At 39.9% G+C, this 17,997-nt stretch overlaps 1 protein-coding gene across 1 annotated transcript in view; it reads right to left on the reverse strand.

Moving 5' to 3' along the window:
• Positions 1-1,460: 1,460 nt before the first annotated feature.
• Positions 1,461-17,997, reverse strand: part of TMEM200A (transmembrane protein 200A) — a 68,298-nt gene continuing 51,761 nt past the window's right edge. Inside the window, exon 2 of the mRNA XM_037045758.1 lies at positions 1,461-4,394. Within this exon, the coding sequence (XP_036901653.1) occupies positions 2,903-4,378 (1,476 nt within the window). The 5' untranslated portion in view covers positions 4,379-4,394 and the 3' untranslated portion in view covers positions 1,461-2,902. The remainder of the gene's footprint in view (positions 4,395-17,997) is intronic.

Genomic DNA, 17,997 nt, shown 5'->3' on the forward strand with positions numbered 1-17,997 from the left:
GATGAGTGTGGCATTTGACAATAGTGATTAAGGTGAAAAGAAGCCTAAAAAATGGGGCCCTAATCCCACATGGCTGGTGTCCTTACAAGGAAAGAAATGCCAGAGATACTCACGCGCAAAGGCCACATGAGGATACAGACAGGAGACAGCCATCTGCAAGCCAAAGAGAGGGGCCTCAGGAGAAACCAAACACCTTGATCTTGGACATCTAACCCCCAAACTGTGAAAAAATGAATCTCTATTGTTTAAGCCACTCGGTCTGTGGTATTTTGTTACGGCAGCCTTGGCAAACCAACAGACCCCAAGACAGGCCACAGGCCTTAGAAACTCTTTACCCTGGCAGCACCTGGCCCCTGATCCAGATTCCTGAGGTTTCCCACAAGAAGAAATGGAGTTTCTGAATAATTGTCAATAGGGAAAATGCAGAAATAGTCTAATTAAAATTCCAATACGGTAGCATCAATTAGCTCGTATTCATCCGAAGCTTTAATTACAGAATGTATCTTTGATTAATTTAAAATGAGGAAAGTATTTATCACTTAATAAAGCTGATTTGTTTGGTAAATATAAAACTTAGGTTTTCTGATGGAGATTGCTTTAAGCCCCAATTCTTTTATTTGCATCCTCCAAGACCCATGCTGTTCAATCCTCTTCACATTGTTAGAGCTCTTTCAGGCATGAACTGAGCAAATTGCATGACTTTAGTCATTTGTCACCTCAGGGGTGTTGAGAGCCATTGTTTTAAAATCTGTATCACTGACTTTTGCTAGATACAATATATCTGGTTATTCTTCTGAGAGTCGATGAAATTTTAAGTGAAAATGATCCTAAGTGTATTAGTCAGGGTTCTCGAGAGAAACTGATCCAGTAGCAGATAGGTATATACAGGGAGATTATCATAAGAAAGGACTGGCTCACGGGGCCTGTAGAGGCCAAGTAGTCCCACGATCTGCCTTCTGCCCAGGAAAGAAGGCAATGGCCTTCCTTCAGGTTCAAACCTGCAGGCCTGAGAACCAGAGTCCGAGGGCAAGATGGATGTCCCCACTCAGGCACAAATTTGCCTTTTCCTCTGCCTTTTTGTTCCATTCAGTCCCTCAATAGATTTGATGATATTCACCGGAATTGGTGAGCAAACGGATTCAATGCTAATCTCTCCTGTAAATACCCTGGAGATATAGGCGTCCCTTAGCCCAGTCAAGATGACACATAAAATTAACCATCACTTCAAAAGAGCAAAATATGAAAATAGCTTAATTAAATAGGTGAAGAAACCTACCTCTCTAATCTCACAGAAGCAAAATAAAAAAGTCACAGCACCCAATACATGCACTAGAATATTAACAACCTTATGGAGAACGTGTCTGAAAATTTTAAAAACAATATTTTAAACAGAAATTCACATTTTATTAAAAATGTATGAAGAACACAAATTTTTATTAAGAAATTTATTAAATGCTTTATGGTAAAATATTGAGCCCACTCTATTACCATACACAGGCTTGATGATCTAATAAGTAACACTGTGCCTCAAGTTCATGATGCCAATACAGGGTGGAACTGTGGCAACCTACAATCAGAGATATATCTTCCTTCTCTTCTTCCACAGCAAATGCACTACTGTTGTTCAGAAATGTTTAGGTGTTGAGAAAAACCTGTAAAGTTCCCTAAGTATTCCATTAAACAATTCTTAAAATTATATGTTACCTTAATGGCAAACATGAAAATTTTTTTATGGAAACATTCATTTTAATATTTACTATCTTCAATAACTGAGAACCACAATCCCTAAAATGTATTATATCATAAGAAAGTCATTGGAGTCATTGTCAGGCTTTCCAGCACAAGTTCAACTTCAAGGCAATTTATCAGGGACTGAATTTTCTCAAATCGCCAAGCTAGTGATATGGGAAGATAAAAAGAAATGTCAAGGTTAGCAGATCATTTTCCAAAGCACAGGATCTAGATAACAGTGGGGGAAAATATGAATGTGAGAACGAGCGGATATTGGATGATAATAGAGATGACTAGCAAAAGGAACTGAGACTAGTTAGCATTAACTAGCATACAATGTATTTTAATTCATTAGTCAACATTTTCTTCATGTATATTATTACTATTTTAAAGTAGCATTTCAAAAACTTAACTAGTCCGTTCATTTTTTTAAGTCAGTCGCAAAGAAATTTTGATTCTGGATATTTAGAGTTATAGCTGATAGAATTTGATTTCTTACCCCAAAGAATATCTTGCATTCTCAGCCATAACTCTTGAATATATGGCTTCTTGATAAAATATTACTGTATGTACTGATGTTCAAAAAATATCTAGCTACCAACTTAACCAATTCATATCAAGTAGCTCACAGAGAACTAAACCAATTCACATTATTTAGCCCCCACAGGAGCTAGATCTTTTTCCTTTTAAATAATCTAACCAATTCTATACAAAAACAATTATTCAGAAAAGCAGCCCTAAGACTTGCACTCCTACTCATTCATAAATAAATATGGTGGCTTGGGCCTGAATTTGGTTCTCCTAGTCCACACTCTGGTTCCCGGTACGCCTTTTCAATAGTGGACACTTCATTCTGAATATGATTATCAACGAGAAAATTAAAAGTAAAGGAAATGAGTTTTAATTCAAGTGAAAATATTTTGTATTCATATTAATAAAAGAGATCATGCTTTCAAAGGAATGGGAAAAAATAAAATCATATGTGATAATGTAGAGTACCGCACCTTGTAACCCAAGCACACAACTATCTCCATCACAGAATTAAGCAGCCAGGTCTAATATACTACAAACCATTTGATTAAAAAGGCTTATAACCAATGCTTTGACAAGGACACACTGCTGAAAATAGTTTTAAAATATATAGTGTTGTAAAATGATATATTTTAAAACATTAAAATCTTGTTTCAGAAGTTCCCCGCTTCAGGTTGTTACTCAAAAACTCATCATGTTCAAAGCTCAAATTATTGTGAGATCTTGAAATCATAAGAAGCTTCTCCTTATTGGTAAAGTCTTTTTTGATTGCAGCTTGGGGCACAAGCAACCTCTCCATCGGGTCCTCTTTGTTCTCGAGTTTCACATATCCTTTGCTGTTGCTACGATCCAACCGAGGCCAACTTGGATGCTTCCGTTGTTCTGAGTGAACAGTTAGGGTGGAGCGACCTCGGTCTAAGTCTAGGGATTTTGAATGTGATGACAGCACATGCAAGGATGTGTTGGACCCAAACTGTCTTCTAGCAGCCCCGGGAGACAAGAGCTGTCCAGCCCCAGGTCCAAGGGCCACAGAGGACTTGTATTGACTAGACAATGACTCCCCGATGGAATTATTCCTCGGGAGTGCCATGCTGGTGGGCTGAAAGCACTCATTGGTGTTGGGCAAAGGGACCACAAGGGAATCCATGGACAAATTTCTTGACCTACTTTTGAGATTCTCAGCATCCTCTGTGATGTTATCTATACTGGGCTCATCAATAACACAGTTATTAAGTTTGATCACAGGCAATGTAAAAGCACTGATGGATGACGACACAATTGACTTGGTTTCACATTTCTTAGAGCAGCTGGTCTTATCATCAGTTGTCTTGGAAGGAGTTGGGTAGAGGCCAAAGACAGAGACAGAGCTGTCAGACAGCAAAGGCGGCATGAGATGCCCCAAACTCTTATTTTCATTTGGCACAAGCTCGTCCTCTTCAACAGAGCTGTCCATCCGAAAACTGCTCCTGAGACCTGACAAAGAGGCAATGGTGTTTGCTGCCAGTCTCGACGCACAGGAGCTCCCGTTCTGTCTAACGTCTGTTTCTCCTATCACACCAGTGTACACACCATTCATATGCTTTTGCTCCTTGATTCTTAGAGTGTGGATGTCGATGACTGTGGAATATATGTCTCTCATGTGTATGATTTTGGTTTCTTTGTCACGGTTCTCATGAAGAATGGCATTAGCACAAATGAAAATGAAAATGCCAATCCCCATTGTGAAAGGACCGAGCATTTTCATCTTATCAGAATGTAAATGCTGCTCAAAGAAGCGAACCACCACACCACTTTGGTTCCGAATGACCTGAGTTTCGTTTGTTGACAACGTGGTCTCAGTGTCGATAAAATGTTCTTTTTGGGGCCAATATCCAAGAACTGCCATCGCAATTCCTATGATGGAAATAAGCACTCCTAAAATGAGGAAGAAACCAGAGGGGGAATAAAGCCGGATTTTGCCTCGAACAACCACGACATCAGCCTGCGGCCGACGTCTGACTGGTTTCTTCTCCTGGGCAGCAGGCGATGGGCTGAGGTTGACGTGATGCTGCGATCTGGCCGAGTCTTGCCTTTTCAAGGCGGCCAGGCCAGTTATCACTCCACCAGTCGCTATCATAGCTCGGTCTTTTATTCTGGAAGGAAGGAAAAAAGATGATATTCTAAATATGTTTTGGCGAAGGCTCATAAATTCAACACTTGTTTATATATTGTTGTTGTCGTTCCGTATAATGAAATGGGGCAGAAGAATAGTTTTTTAATTGGCATAGTTTGGGCAGAAGGTTTATTTACTGACTAATGTAAAATCCTGGAGACTTCTTTTGGCTGAATCAGTGTCTCTATTACTAGTGAAATGCAAGTTCAAGGTCTATTTTACTTAACTAATTTCATTACTTTTTATATACAATAGTCCCCTGGTCATGATCATAAGACCTTCTACCCCACCCCATCACCACCACCACACACTCTATCCTCCTTATCCGTGTTATTTTAAAGAAGTGGGAAAATCCAAAACACTCGACAGGCCCCAAACAAACTCTAGACCTCAAAGGAAAATACATCCCAGCAGCTCACATTTCTAAGACCGCTCTTGTGAACGTCACCCACGAACTCATAAACTCCCACCTTTAATTTCTCAATTCTCATTTTCCTTACTTCTCTATTTCCATACATATTACTGTCCCCTCCTGTCCTGAAACTCTTGCCCAATCTTTAATGATTCTAAGTCTTCTGGCTCTTCCCTGACCTCATTGTTTCCATTTTGGCTCATCATTCCTCATCTAAAAGTCGACCATCATCCCCTGAGGGTCCTGTCCTTGAGCATCTTCTCTTTATACGCTCTCTTGACATTCATATCCACTCCTACACCTTCTACCATTCCTTTATGCTAATGATCCCCAAGTCTATATTTCAAATCATAGCCTGAGTTTCAATTTCACATTTCCAGCTCTCTAGTGAGAAATGTGTATACATTCAAACACCAGTAGGAAAGCTGAACTTAACTTTTTACCAGTATTGCTTCACTTTTTAAAACAAAATTTATTTTTAAAGAGAGGAGAAAGAGGGACAGAAACATCGATGTGTGCTCTTGTGGGCCCCCAACTGGGGACCTGGCCCACACTCCAGGCATGTGCCCTGACTGGGAATCGAACCAATGACCCTTTGGTTCCCAGGCCAGCACTCAATCCACTGAACCACACCAGCCAGGGTACTACTTAGCTTTTTTGATGGTGTTGTTTTCAGGCTTGACTCTTCATAGCCTTTTTTAACCCCACTCTTCCTTATTCCTCTCATCTTCCAACCAGGTTCTAAATCCCAGAAATTTTAACTACATGGTGTTTCTCAATTCTACCCCTCCATTCCAACCTACTCTTCCCAGCCCCAGCAGCTCTTACTGACTCTTACTAAACCACTGTAATAACCTCCCATCTGGTCTTCCAAACTTCAATTTCTCTTCCTGCACAATCAAGCTTATTCACTGAATTAGGATTAATTTACCTAAAACACAGCTCTGAAGTTGTTTAAAGAGTGGAACAACGGGTAAAATATTCTCCACTACCTACTGAAGTTTAATCTGGCATTTCAAACCTATGGAATTTAGCTCTATCTCTGACTGCACCCTTTTGTTTACATAAAACTAAAACCCATCTATAGTCCATATTACATTGTTCCAGAGACTTTGTTAATAATGCTTTATCCATCAAGAACCCTCTCACCCCTCCTCTGCAATTTCACATATTGATGTCTGGCCTAGTCATCAAAGATTTTATTCCTCTTCCTTTATTCTCAGACTGACTCTGCAAATCCATGTGATCTCTCACTCCTTGGAGCATTTTGGCAAGTTTTCAATGGCACTCACTGTATTATAATATCTTAGTTCTTCCACATCTTGTAGCCAAGCATCAACTTTAGTCATATCTTTATCACCAGAAACATTCACTATAGTACCTTTCGCATGGCCACTGCTCAAGACATATTTGCTACAGTGTTCAATACGGGAGTAATTCTCCTGAGACTTGCTGAATGACCGTCACATCAGAACACTAAATTTCCTAGTTAAAACTATAAACAAAAACAGAAACCATACCAAAACAGAAAGCAACATTTTGTGAGCTGGTAAAATATTTGTCTTTATTTGTAATGAGAAATTCTCAAGCTGCCACGTCTGACTGGTAGGAAACGGAAGATATTTTTAAGACCCACAACATCTCTGGTGAATATCTGAGAGGGTTTCTTCACAGCAACAAGTCTTGCAAAATAGAGCTCTCCTTTTCAATTTCTATGTATGATTTCTGAATTGTGCTTAAAAAACAGCCTCCCTTGTGATGGTACATACCCTTTTAGCTAGCTGAGCAAGCTGGTGAGTAAATCCAGCCTTCCCTGGAGTTATAACTGGGACTAAAAGAGTTTAATGGTCAAAGAACAAACTACGTTGCAACCCATAGCTCTAGTCTATAGAATTTATCAAAGTACATATATTACGGTCTTAAACTTCCCCCAAACCTTGCCCAAAACAGATCTTAGTGTCGGCTTATGTTTTCTTATATAAAAACAGTTTTAAGTGTTTGGGAAAAATGCTTATTAGGTAGCCGGCATCTCACTCAGTTATTCCCATATGGCAGGATAGGGTTTACTCTGAAATCCTTCCAAATCAAATGAAAACAAGGCCAAAAGGCCTTCGCCTGGTTTAAAAACAACCATCATGAATTACCATTCCTTGCGGACTCTTAGTCCTCCTCCACTTGGTACAACAATTACTGCACGCTGTGCCATTTTCTATTCCTGAGGCTGATACAGGAAAGGGGGTGGAAAAAGAAAAAACATATATTTTGAACGATAGATAGGACTAGGAAGGTGGAAAAGAGTCATGAGGGATTGAGTTCCTTTGTGAGTAAGTAGAGCGGGTTCGATAAGACATGAAGAAATAGCAAGGGCAGTTTAAGAGTATGACAATTTATTTTTAAAATGAAAGGAGAAAAGGCTCCTAGAGGAGTCTAGAAATAACGAATCAAATTGGGAGAAATCAAAGCACCACACAGCTTCTCCAGCCAGCCGGCCCTGGTGAGGTCTGGGCGGCCACCCTGATGCCTGGATCAGCGAACTCGGGCTGGGAACCCTTGTCCTCCTTTAATTCCACTGGGGGCAATTCGACATTGGGGGCCTCCATTGTGACTCAGGGACCCAGCTCTGAGCGGGAGGCCAAGGTGTGAAAACTCAGCCACTGCTTGAAAAGCTTCGACCCTAACGAAGGAGCTGTCAGACCCACCAGAAACAGTGGGACAACCCTGACAATGAAAATTTCAATTAGGGGGGCCCTGGCAACAGCCTTCAGGCAGGCAGCTCCACTCTAACATTTAAAAATCAAGTGAACCGCCTTTCGGGTAAGATAAAGAGAAGAAAAGCTGGATAACAGAGCCCCGGCCTGCCTTCACACACAGATCAGCACTGGGGGAGGAAACCAGGTAAAGCCGGAAAGGGAAGGAGGGCCAGGACCTGGACATCAGGACGCATCACACCTAAATGCTTGATTTTACACTCACACACAACAGAGTTGGAGTAAGATACCAGCACTGCTGCTGTTACCTTAGGAACATCAATCTCAATTTGTAGATGAACACAACCATGCAGGCCTGATATTGGGAAAGAGCGTGGGGATGCTAAGGGCAGTTTTGCAGTAGGGAGCCTAGTGAGTCTGCGCCCCCTGGAGGGACTGCAGGCACAGGCCTCTGCGTCTGCAGCTGCAGTGTCCACCTGGTCCAGACTGGTCCGTGTAAGCAAAGCAGCCAAAGTCTACTTCTCAGTTTATGCTGCAAAGCCACATCGTACACATTCATCACTTTACGGGATGCGGTGGAGGTAGTAGTGTGGAGGGTCTTCTTTAAAGTTTTAACAATAATAGTAATACTATAACATATAAACAAGCACTCCTTAGGGTCAGGCATCGTTCTAAGTGCTGCAGGTATGAGGTCATATTTATTCTCACAATTCTGGAGGTGGATGTAATCACTACAAGCCCTATTTTGCAGATGAGAAAACCAGAGCTAAGAGAGTTTAGATAACACACCTAAGGTTGCGCAGCTCCAGCAGGCTCTCATAGAATTCGAAACAGAGACGGGCCTCCAAGTTTGCTTTCACTGAGATTCTCTTTCCCTGTCAGTTTTACCTCTATTGATTCCTCTTCCCCTCAGAACACCACACCTTAGAGAATGCTCTTTGCCTTTAAAACTGTGACCGTGGGCCAACGAAGTGTCATTTCTCAAATCACACTGATCACATGGGAAAGGCCACCAGGTGGAGAGGAGGTTAAAGGACTATTGTCTTAGGGAGGGTGGGACCTCCCACCCCTGTCCAGATGCCCTTCAGGGTGTGTGCAGGGGCAGGCTCAGGAGAGATCACGCCCACCACAGTCCTCCTCTTAGCTCTCCGCCATCCACGACAGGGCTGGGCAGAGACTTACTTCCTCAAAGAGCCAAACGAAAAATCTGCCTATAGTCGATTTTACTTTGTTAACTTGGGTAGAGCTTTTGTTGACCAGTCTCTGGATTGAAAGCTTCACCTAAAATGTAGTTGAAGAAAGCCCTGTGGCATTCCAGTAGAGACCTCCTTCTAGGGAGACCTTGTTAATTTGTGTGAATATTCATTCAGGTAATTAGGGAAAACTGATGTCTGGTAGTACATTAGATACAGGGCTCAAAGTATGTCTCCTGGCCCCAAGAATATAATGATCAGCAACTACCTTTTTGCAGAGTTCATCTGACTAGTTATTACTAAGCCTAACTAAAAGGTCAGCCACAACTGGTTTCCATATTCTCATGATTTTTATGATTTTACCAAAAGCCAGACAAAAAGATAGATATGTATATATCTGCTGACAACCAAAAAACAAAAAAAAATTTGGTTAAGTCTTGGCTACATATCAATCATTCTATTTTTCATTTCCAGGGTTCACAAAACAGCCATAATTTTGCTAGCAACAGCTCTCAAGATTGCCAGCTTAAAATTTGCACAACACACCTTCTTCTTGGCTGTGCAGACCAGGGTCTTGCAGGGCTATCTCCAGGCCTCTGCCATCTTACCCATTCATCACAGTGCTCAAAAATCATCAGCAGAAATTCAAACTCATTCGCTATCTTTCTCAGTGCAGATGCAGAGCCCTCCACTCATTCAAGCGTTCTGTTAGTCTGCACACCTACCATGGGCTCATCTTCCCTCTGGACCATGTTTATTCTACCCTCTCTGTGAGAAGCTCTCTCCTTGAATGAGATTTCTGCCTTGTATGTCATGTGTTAACACTACACCATCCCATCTGATCGTCAGGCTTAGTCTCTCCTATTCTTGCTCTGATAACTTTTAAGGCTGTATTGTTGTTGTCTTTGACCATTTTTACACATTCAAGCACATTCTAGACATTGCATTTCATGGCAATGATCTATACCGTTTTTAGTACTCACATTCTTGTGGAAGTTTATTCATGTACTCTTCGGACCACACTGCAAGCCTACTTACGCATCAGCTATGGTTCCAGATGCCTTCACACACTTATATCTGAGTTGATGATAAGTAAATAGGCTCACAGGGTTGACAGACTTTAGAAGTTTTTGGATCAGATATTTCTTTTAGCCAACTACAGATGAGGAATGTGGTCTAAGTTCCAATAATGAATTAGCAAGAAGGACAGAATTGGAATTCATGGGGGTTTTTTTCAGGCTTCATTGCAACGTTCATTTTTGGTGAAATAGTCCTCTCTTTGTTTTGTTTTTTTTTAAGATTTTATTTATTTATCTTTAGAAGGGAAGGGAAGGAGAGAAGGAGAGAAGTATCAATGTATGGTTGCCTCTCGTGAGTCCCCTGCTGGGAACTGGCCTGCAACCCAGGCATGTGCTCTGACTTGGAATCGCACCGTGATCGTGTGGTTCACAGGCCCGAGCTCAATCCACTGAGCTATGCCAGCCAGGGCGTCTCTTTGTTTTTTATGTTATCCCAGTGCCTCACAAAGTGCCCAGAATGTAATAAACACTCAGAAATTTTATCTGTTGACTGTGAACTGGCTTAAATATCATTGAAATATGCTAGACCCTAGGGAGACTCCACCTTCAAGGAATCTGTGGAGTCCAATGGGAAAGTAATCAAAGTGTCATTTAAAAGGAAATGAGCTCATGGCTGTGACAGAACTAGGGGAACACTGAAGAGCCTTCTTCTGCACTGTCTGGAGGTCTCAGGGGAGGCTTCCATGAAACAGCAAGCTTAAAGGCTTGGTCCACCAACGGGAGTTTGCCAGACAGACAGATTCTAATTTATCCTGTCTCTGATTCTTTCACCAGGGTCCTTGTTTTATGGTTTCCCTTTATCTTCTCAACTGAAGTATGCCAAGTATTTTAAACATACTCAACATTGTCTTACTCATACATTTGAATTTTATTCTTTTTCTTTTTTACCATTTTAATTTATTTTTGTAGAAATGGGAAGGGAGGAAGAAAGAGAGGAAGAGAAACATTAACATGTAGCTGCTTCTCGTGTGCTCCTTACTAGGGACCTGGCCCGCAACCCATGTGCCCTGACTGGGAATCAAACCAGCAACCCTTTGGGTTGCAGGCTGGCACTCAATCCATTGAGCCACAGAAGCCAGGGCTGAATTTTAATTTTTATCTCAAAGTTTTAAAATTTTCCAGAATGTGAGGCCTGCCAAATGGAAGTAAAAATTAATTTATGCCTTCAGGACCAAACAAAAACATTATATAAACCCCCCCATGTGGTATCCACAAATGTGACAGATGGAAATATTTTCTGTTCGAGCTAGAACAGTTTGAGGACTTTCTTCCCCATAGAATCATTTTAAACTTTTATAACAGAATTTCTAGCCTATTTCTTTACCAGAGTTTAAAGACAACATGCCTATGGAGACTAAAACGTCAATCATATTAACATTTAAAAGGTAAGGCGGAATAGGAATCATTTTCTAATGTGTAGCACAAACGTTTTGTACGTGGACTTTGGAATCAAAGACACAAGGGTCCCATTTCTGCTCCATCATTTGGTAGCCATGCCACTTTGGCCAGGTTGCTTTACACTCTTCTCGTCTCGGTTCTTCTCCATGTAAGATGGCAAAGCCCTCTTTAATACACAGTATACAGCACGCCCCACTTCACAGCCCTGCTTGAACAAATGACTCAGCCTCTTGGCACCTCAGTTTCCTCATCTGTACAATGAGGACCGAACAGTCCCTCTAGAGCCATTGTAAAGAGAAGGAAATAATGAATGCCAATCACAGCGCAGCGTCTGGGGACTGAGGTCTGCACTGGTGACATCAGCTCTGCTGGACTTTAAGGTCTGTTTCAGGACAAAATTAAGTCATATATAGAAAGTTTTGACAGTGTCAATTATAGTAATTTTTCAATAAACAAGCTAATATTATTAATTCTTTATTGCTCAGTATTAATTCTTTCATCACTCAGTGAGGCAAACCAAGAATATATTTTAACAGAATAAGTTAAATAATTAATGATGGCTCATTGTATGTGGAAAGGAAATGATGACTTCCAGTTTGTACTGGGATTTAGAGTCAAACACTATCTGAGTGGAGTCTGTGTACTTTAGTGGCAGAGCATGAAAATCTGGTAGTTGCAAAGAAAAATTTGTGGAAGAGAGAGACAGGTGGGGATTATATTACAGAAAAAATAAAGTATGCCTTTCCTTTTCATTAATTCCATTTCTTCAGATTGAAAGACTTGTAACAAAAATAATAGCAAAAAAATGTAAAAAAAAACCCAAAGCAGTTCATCTGATGTTTTTACTCATTTTAATGATGCCCTTGAATCAAATGCATCAGTAATCTGATCAACTCTGCACCATTCTCCTTCCATTAGGACACTTGGGCACAGAAAAGACAGAAAACAAAGAAATATATGGGGATTAGGGACATGGGGACTAGAGCAAAGGCCTTAAGCGAAAATGTGCAAAATGTTAATTTTATGAAAGTAACTTTAAGCTATGGTTTTAGGTACATTCTGAAGGCCTTTGTTGGTCTGTTTTGGAGGGAATGGTTTCCTAATACTCAGTATGGTTCTACATTCAAATGAATGCTGGAATTAAAAGGAAGTAGGGCATTTTAAAATAATTAGCAGAATGTTAGTTAAGCCATTAAATATAAAATATTGTTTTTTGGTCAAGTACTTCCTAAGCATGCAGAAAATGCTAGGAGTAGAGAATACACTTGGAAATCTATACTGTGTGTGTTCTTTGTTCCCGATGCCTTCCAAACCTGCCACCCTGACAAACTATAAAATATGGGCCCAAACCAATTATAAGCTGTGTAACAATGACATGGAACAATTGCTCTCTATAAACTCCACAGAACACAAAAAGTCTCCAGGAGGCCAAATAAGGGATCCATAATGAGGCAGTAGAAAAAACCCTGCTGAGACCCAGTGGGAGACACTGTCGGCAGGAGCAGAAGAAATTAGAAGCCTATTTTCCCCAGAGTAGAAATATGCTTTATGCCCTGTACCCCAATTCTTTAAATCTGGACAAGCTCTTACAGTGACTGTCACACTCCCTTTCAAATGCATTTCCTGGCAGGAAGTCAACTTGAAATTGGTGTAGAGAAGCTTTCCCTAAAGAGTCACATATTTACTAAATGCTGGAAATTAGCTGAGATGTCCCCGGTTAAAGAGCTGCAGCATTTAAAATCACAAATTAGACTTTTATACACATCCCACCCCTGCAGAACATGTGTGGGAACTTCACTTAGAGGTCTGATGACCATGCTGGTGAAGACAACATTGGAAAATGAGATTATAATAGTTATTAATATTTTTTCCAGTGATCTTAAATGCCTGGAAAAATCCCACACACTGCCAACAGCCCTGTAGGACCATGGAGGGCAGCGGTGAATTTCAATTCCAGTTGTGCCACCTTCTATCATTTTGTATAAGCCTATCACTTTCACAGGTTAGCCAGTTGTGCTAATACTGTTAAGGATGCAAAAGCTCTTTCGTCTGTACTGCAAATAAGGAATCATCTCTCACCAGAGCAAAAACACCAACTAAATTACCAATGAGCTATGTCATCTTCTAATCCACAGTTACACACATCAAATTCCCTTTAAATTTTCTAAGCCATGGTAGCTCAAAGCTACCATTAGCATTTTTTAAGCCCTAGAAAAACATTAGGAGATAGTTTGAACTATGTTATTTCCACTGGCGAATTTGACTTTTTTTAAGTAAAATCTGAGTAGGATTTCCCCTGAAGCAAGGTAGAAAGATGTGTAAGGAAAGGAAGGCCTCGTGAGGAATGGTAAGACCAAACTCCGCACCATGCACAAGAATGAGTCTAGTAAGCCTAGAAATACAAAAAGTCCTTTAGCATTTGAGGGACATATTCTACAGGTCCTTTAGCGGACTCCAGGGAGGGAGGCTGTGGAATGCACGTGACTATTTCTATTTTCATCTTCTTCCCTCTGTTCCCCTACTTGAACCTGTTAGTGGCAGCAAGGGGAACTGAGGAAATCACATTTTCAGACTTCCAATTTAAAAAAGCACATTAGTCAGCATGTCTGTCTCCTCTCTCTTCATCTTGGAAATGACCTGTGCTCACAGAAAACCCCTCACAGTACAAAATGAAGCATTAAGTCTCTCCACCAGTGGTTCTCCTGCGGTCCCCTACCCACAGTTTAGAATTTCTTGAACTAGTTCCAGAGAAGGGGGAGATGTTTTCTCAATTGGTTTGCATAGAATTGATTTATAAAAGCACTTTCCATATTGAAGGACTCTGCTCTGTAGGGGTGATATGTCTGGAAAACATATTTGATTTATATTTTTACTGCTCTTGATTGTATCTTATATCAAAAAGAAAAACTCAATTGTATGTGGTTAACTATATCAGTATGTTGATTGATGTCTTTGTATAACCACTAGAAAGACCTTTTACAGTTTATGTTTTTAAAAATTAAATTCCACTAGTTATCCCAATAATTTTATGGTCTAATTCTCTTACGTTCTGATTTTCTCATGTATCTGGAATTTGTTTTTGTGTAAGAATTGAAGCTAGAATCTAATATGTTTATAGGTAATCAATATGTCCTTCTTTGGTATGTGATACTTTCATTACATATTAATTTCATATATTTGTGCTATATACCAGATCTCATGCATTTGGGTGAATATTAAGACTTACCAATTTTTTCACTTTGATTGAAACTATTGGGGTAACATTGGTTAAAATTAGAAAGACTCATAGATTCAGAAAAGAGACTGACAGCTGTCAGAGTGGAGGGTGGTTTGGGGGAATTGGTGAACATGGTGAATGGATTAAGGGAGGAAAAAACCTCATTGACACAGACAACAGTGTGGTGATTACCAGAGGGAAAGAGGGGTTGGGGGAGATAGAAGAGGTAAAGGGAGTAAATGGTGAAAGAAGGAGATTTGACCTCGGGGGTTACTATACACAGATGATGTATTATAAAAGCCTTACCATTCTGTTCCATTAACCTATTAATTTGCCAGAACTAAACTGAATTAATTACTATTCATACTGTAATACATATTTGAATATCTGATAAGATTAGACCGTTCTCATTCTCCTTTGTCATAAGTTTTTAATCTATCCTTACATATTTTATGTGGCCTGTGAACTTTAAAACTTGATTGATTAAAATGTTGTTAGTATTTTTATTGGGGTCATGCTAAATCTCTACATAAATACAGGGAGAACTGACATTGTTATACCATTGTTATACCATTGATACTTAGATTTTATCTAAAATGTGTTCTTTTAGGTAAGTTTTTAAGATAAGGTCTTTCTTATTTCTTATTGTTTGTTTCCTGGGTATTTCCCACTGGGTTTCCATTGTATATTAGTACATTTTCTTCCACTATCATTTCTACTTTCAAGTGCTTGCTGTTTGGATGTAGGGAAGCCTGATTTTTGTGCATTAATTCTGTACTAGTTACTTTACTGAACTTGATCAATGTTTTACAAGAAGTTTTTGGTTCATTCTCTTAGGTAATCTAGAAATACAACTATATCATTCAGATGTAGTAACATTCCCTTCCCCAACTTCAAATCTACAATTGCTATTTTCCAACTGTTACCACTTATTACCTGGAGAATAAAGGTGACTACGTAAACAACAAGGATGACAAGGACATCCTTTCCTGTATCCCAAATATAGTGTGCTTGCCTACTGTTCCACCACTGAAACAGTACCAGTCAATGCCTGCTTTATTTAGAGTTTTTACCTGGAAACAAAATTAATGGATTCAGATCCTGGAGCAGAAGATGGTGGAAGTGAAAGAAGAGCAGAGGGCAGAAAAGAAGAAGGAGGAAGAGGAGAAGAAATCTGTTTGGGGGAAGAAAATTATAGATAATTATTGCAAACATTATCTAAAATGATAGGTAACTCTTCTATACAGGGCCCAGCACTAATAACACCCCTTTTTATTACAGAATCTTTTATTACAAAATCATAAGCATGTTATTCTATAACATAACAATATCACAGTCAAGGACACCATATGACATCTGAGGTGAAATGTTCAAATTAAAATTATAAATTGCTACACCCATATTATTACCCTACCAACCACACTCAACCAGGTGTTACTTCTGCTGGACCCTGTATTTTCTATAAGGTCCTTACTTCTTTCCATCTCTTTTTAAGAAACGCTTATATAAGGACAGGAATTGCCTCCTGGGATTGTTAGGATTACTGAATTATCTACCAAATCCTGACTCTATATAAATTATCTGAAAGGAGAAAGTTCAGAAGAATGATATACTGCATAAGACATCAGGAATATTAAAAAGACAGGAAGGAATGCTTAGTACTAAAAATGGTTTCAAGGGAACACTAACCTAACAAAAGACGATGAAGCCAAGCCTCCACACACCAAGTGCAGGTTACCACTCTCTACTCAGGGAGGGTATTTCTGGGTCATTCCTGGGATATTTTTAGCTTCAAATAGCTGTTACACTTTATAATGATTTGCTTCGTGGCTATTTCCTTTGAGAGAGAGCAATCCAAGACAAAAATGGACCAAAGATGTTAATAGCCAATGCACAGAAGAAAACATACAACTGTCCAGTTGACGAGTGGAAAGAGTACTCGTAACTTAACAGTAAGCAAAGAAGTGCAAGCTAAAGTGATTTCGAAAGTAAAAATATAACTTCACTAATTGACAAAAATGAAAAAAGAGGGATTGATTATGCCCATTATTGGTGGAGTGTAAGGAAACAAACTCTAATACACTGGTAATGAGAGGACAAATTGGTGCTTTTTAAAATTTACCGAATTTTTCTGACTGTAAGATGCACCAGACCATAGGTGCACCTAGGTTTTAGAGGAGAAAAATAAGGAAAAAAATTCTGAAGCAAAAAATGTGGTAAATGCCCTGGCTGGTGTAGCTCAGTGGGTTGAGCGAGGGCCTGTGAACCAGAAGATCGCGGTTCGATTCCCAGTCAGGGCACATGCCTGGGTTACAGGCCAGTTCCTAGCAGGGGACACATGAGAGGCAACCACACATTGATATTCTCTCCCTCTCTCCTTCCCTTCCCCTCTAAAGATAAATAAATAAATACTTTTAAAAATGTGGTAAAATATTTAATAACATAAATAATATAGGCCATCCCCGCACAGCAAGCCAGGTAAGCTACATTTGGACTATAAGACATACCCCCATTTCCTCCCAAATTTGGGGGTGTGTGTCTTATAGTCCAAAAAAATACATCATTTGAGGAAAGCGTCTAAAAGTTTAAATACCCATCACCCTCATTTCACATCTATGAATGCCTTTAAAAATACTTGTAGATGTAAAGCTCTGGTTGGTGTGGCTCAGTAGACTGACTGCTGGCCTTCGAACTGAAAGGTCACTGGCCTGGTTCCCAGCTGGGGCAGATGCCTGGGTGGCGGGCCGGGACCCCAGTTGGGGGTGTGCAAAGGACAACTGATGGATATATCTCTCACACATCGATGGTTCCTCCCCTTTCTTTCTCTCTCCCTTCCCCTCTCTCTAAAAATAAGTAAATAAAACCTTCTGAAAAATACTTGTAGATACACACATAAAAGTATACATTTCATGCTACAGTGATGGCAACCCCCTGAAAACAACTTAATGCACGTCAATGGAAGATTGGCCAAATCAATTATGCTACACCTATATAATGGAATATGATGTAGATATTTAAATGGATTAACCTGTGACACTAAGGAAAAATTTTCACATCGTGTTTTGTAGATTTGAGAACAGAAATTAGGAGAAAGGTCCTGTTTGTGTCAACCATACAGAACACCGTTTGACTGTGCACTGAAGGGATGCATATGGCAACATCGCCGGTACCAAAGCGTCTGGTTGAAGAGGGACACTATGGGCGACAGGTAACACATCTCTACTTAACATGGTACTGCACTGTTCACCTTGTTGCAAAGAGCACGCGCTGCTTTTATTTAATTTCCACTTTGGAATTCTAATGAAATACAGAGCAAAAAGAGGATGCTGCACTTCGGAAAATCAGAGTAAAAGGCAAACCTACCTGATACATATTTGGGTAAGTGGGTGGGCTGACTCATTTAAAAACATGCGAAAAGAGCAAATGGCCAAAACCACTAACTAAACTAAATCAGAAATTCAGGAGAAAAAAAGACTTGCTTATGATACATCATAATCTTGAGGCACAGAAAACAATTCTGCCTTCCTGGGAAATACCCACATTTCTAGGTACAAGGTAACATATCGGATGAATTAA

Source organism: Sturnira hondurensis, unplaced genomic scaffold (assembly GCF_014824575.4).
Source record: "Sturnira hondurensis isolate 20B ecotype Veracruz unplaced genomic scaffold, ASM1482457v3 Scaffold0004474, whole genome shotgun sequence".
Taxonomy (NCBI): domain Eukaryota; kingdom Metazoa; phylum Chordata; class Mammalia; order Chiroptera; family Phyllostomidae; genus Sturnira; species Sturnira hondurensis.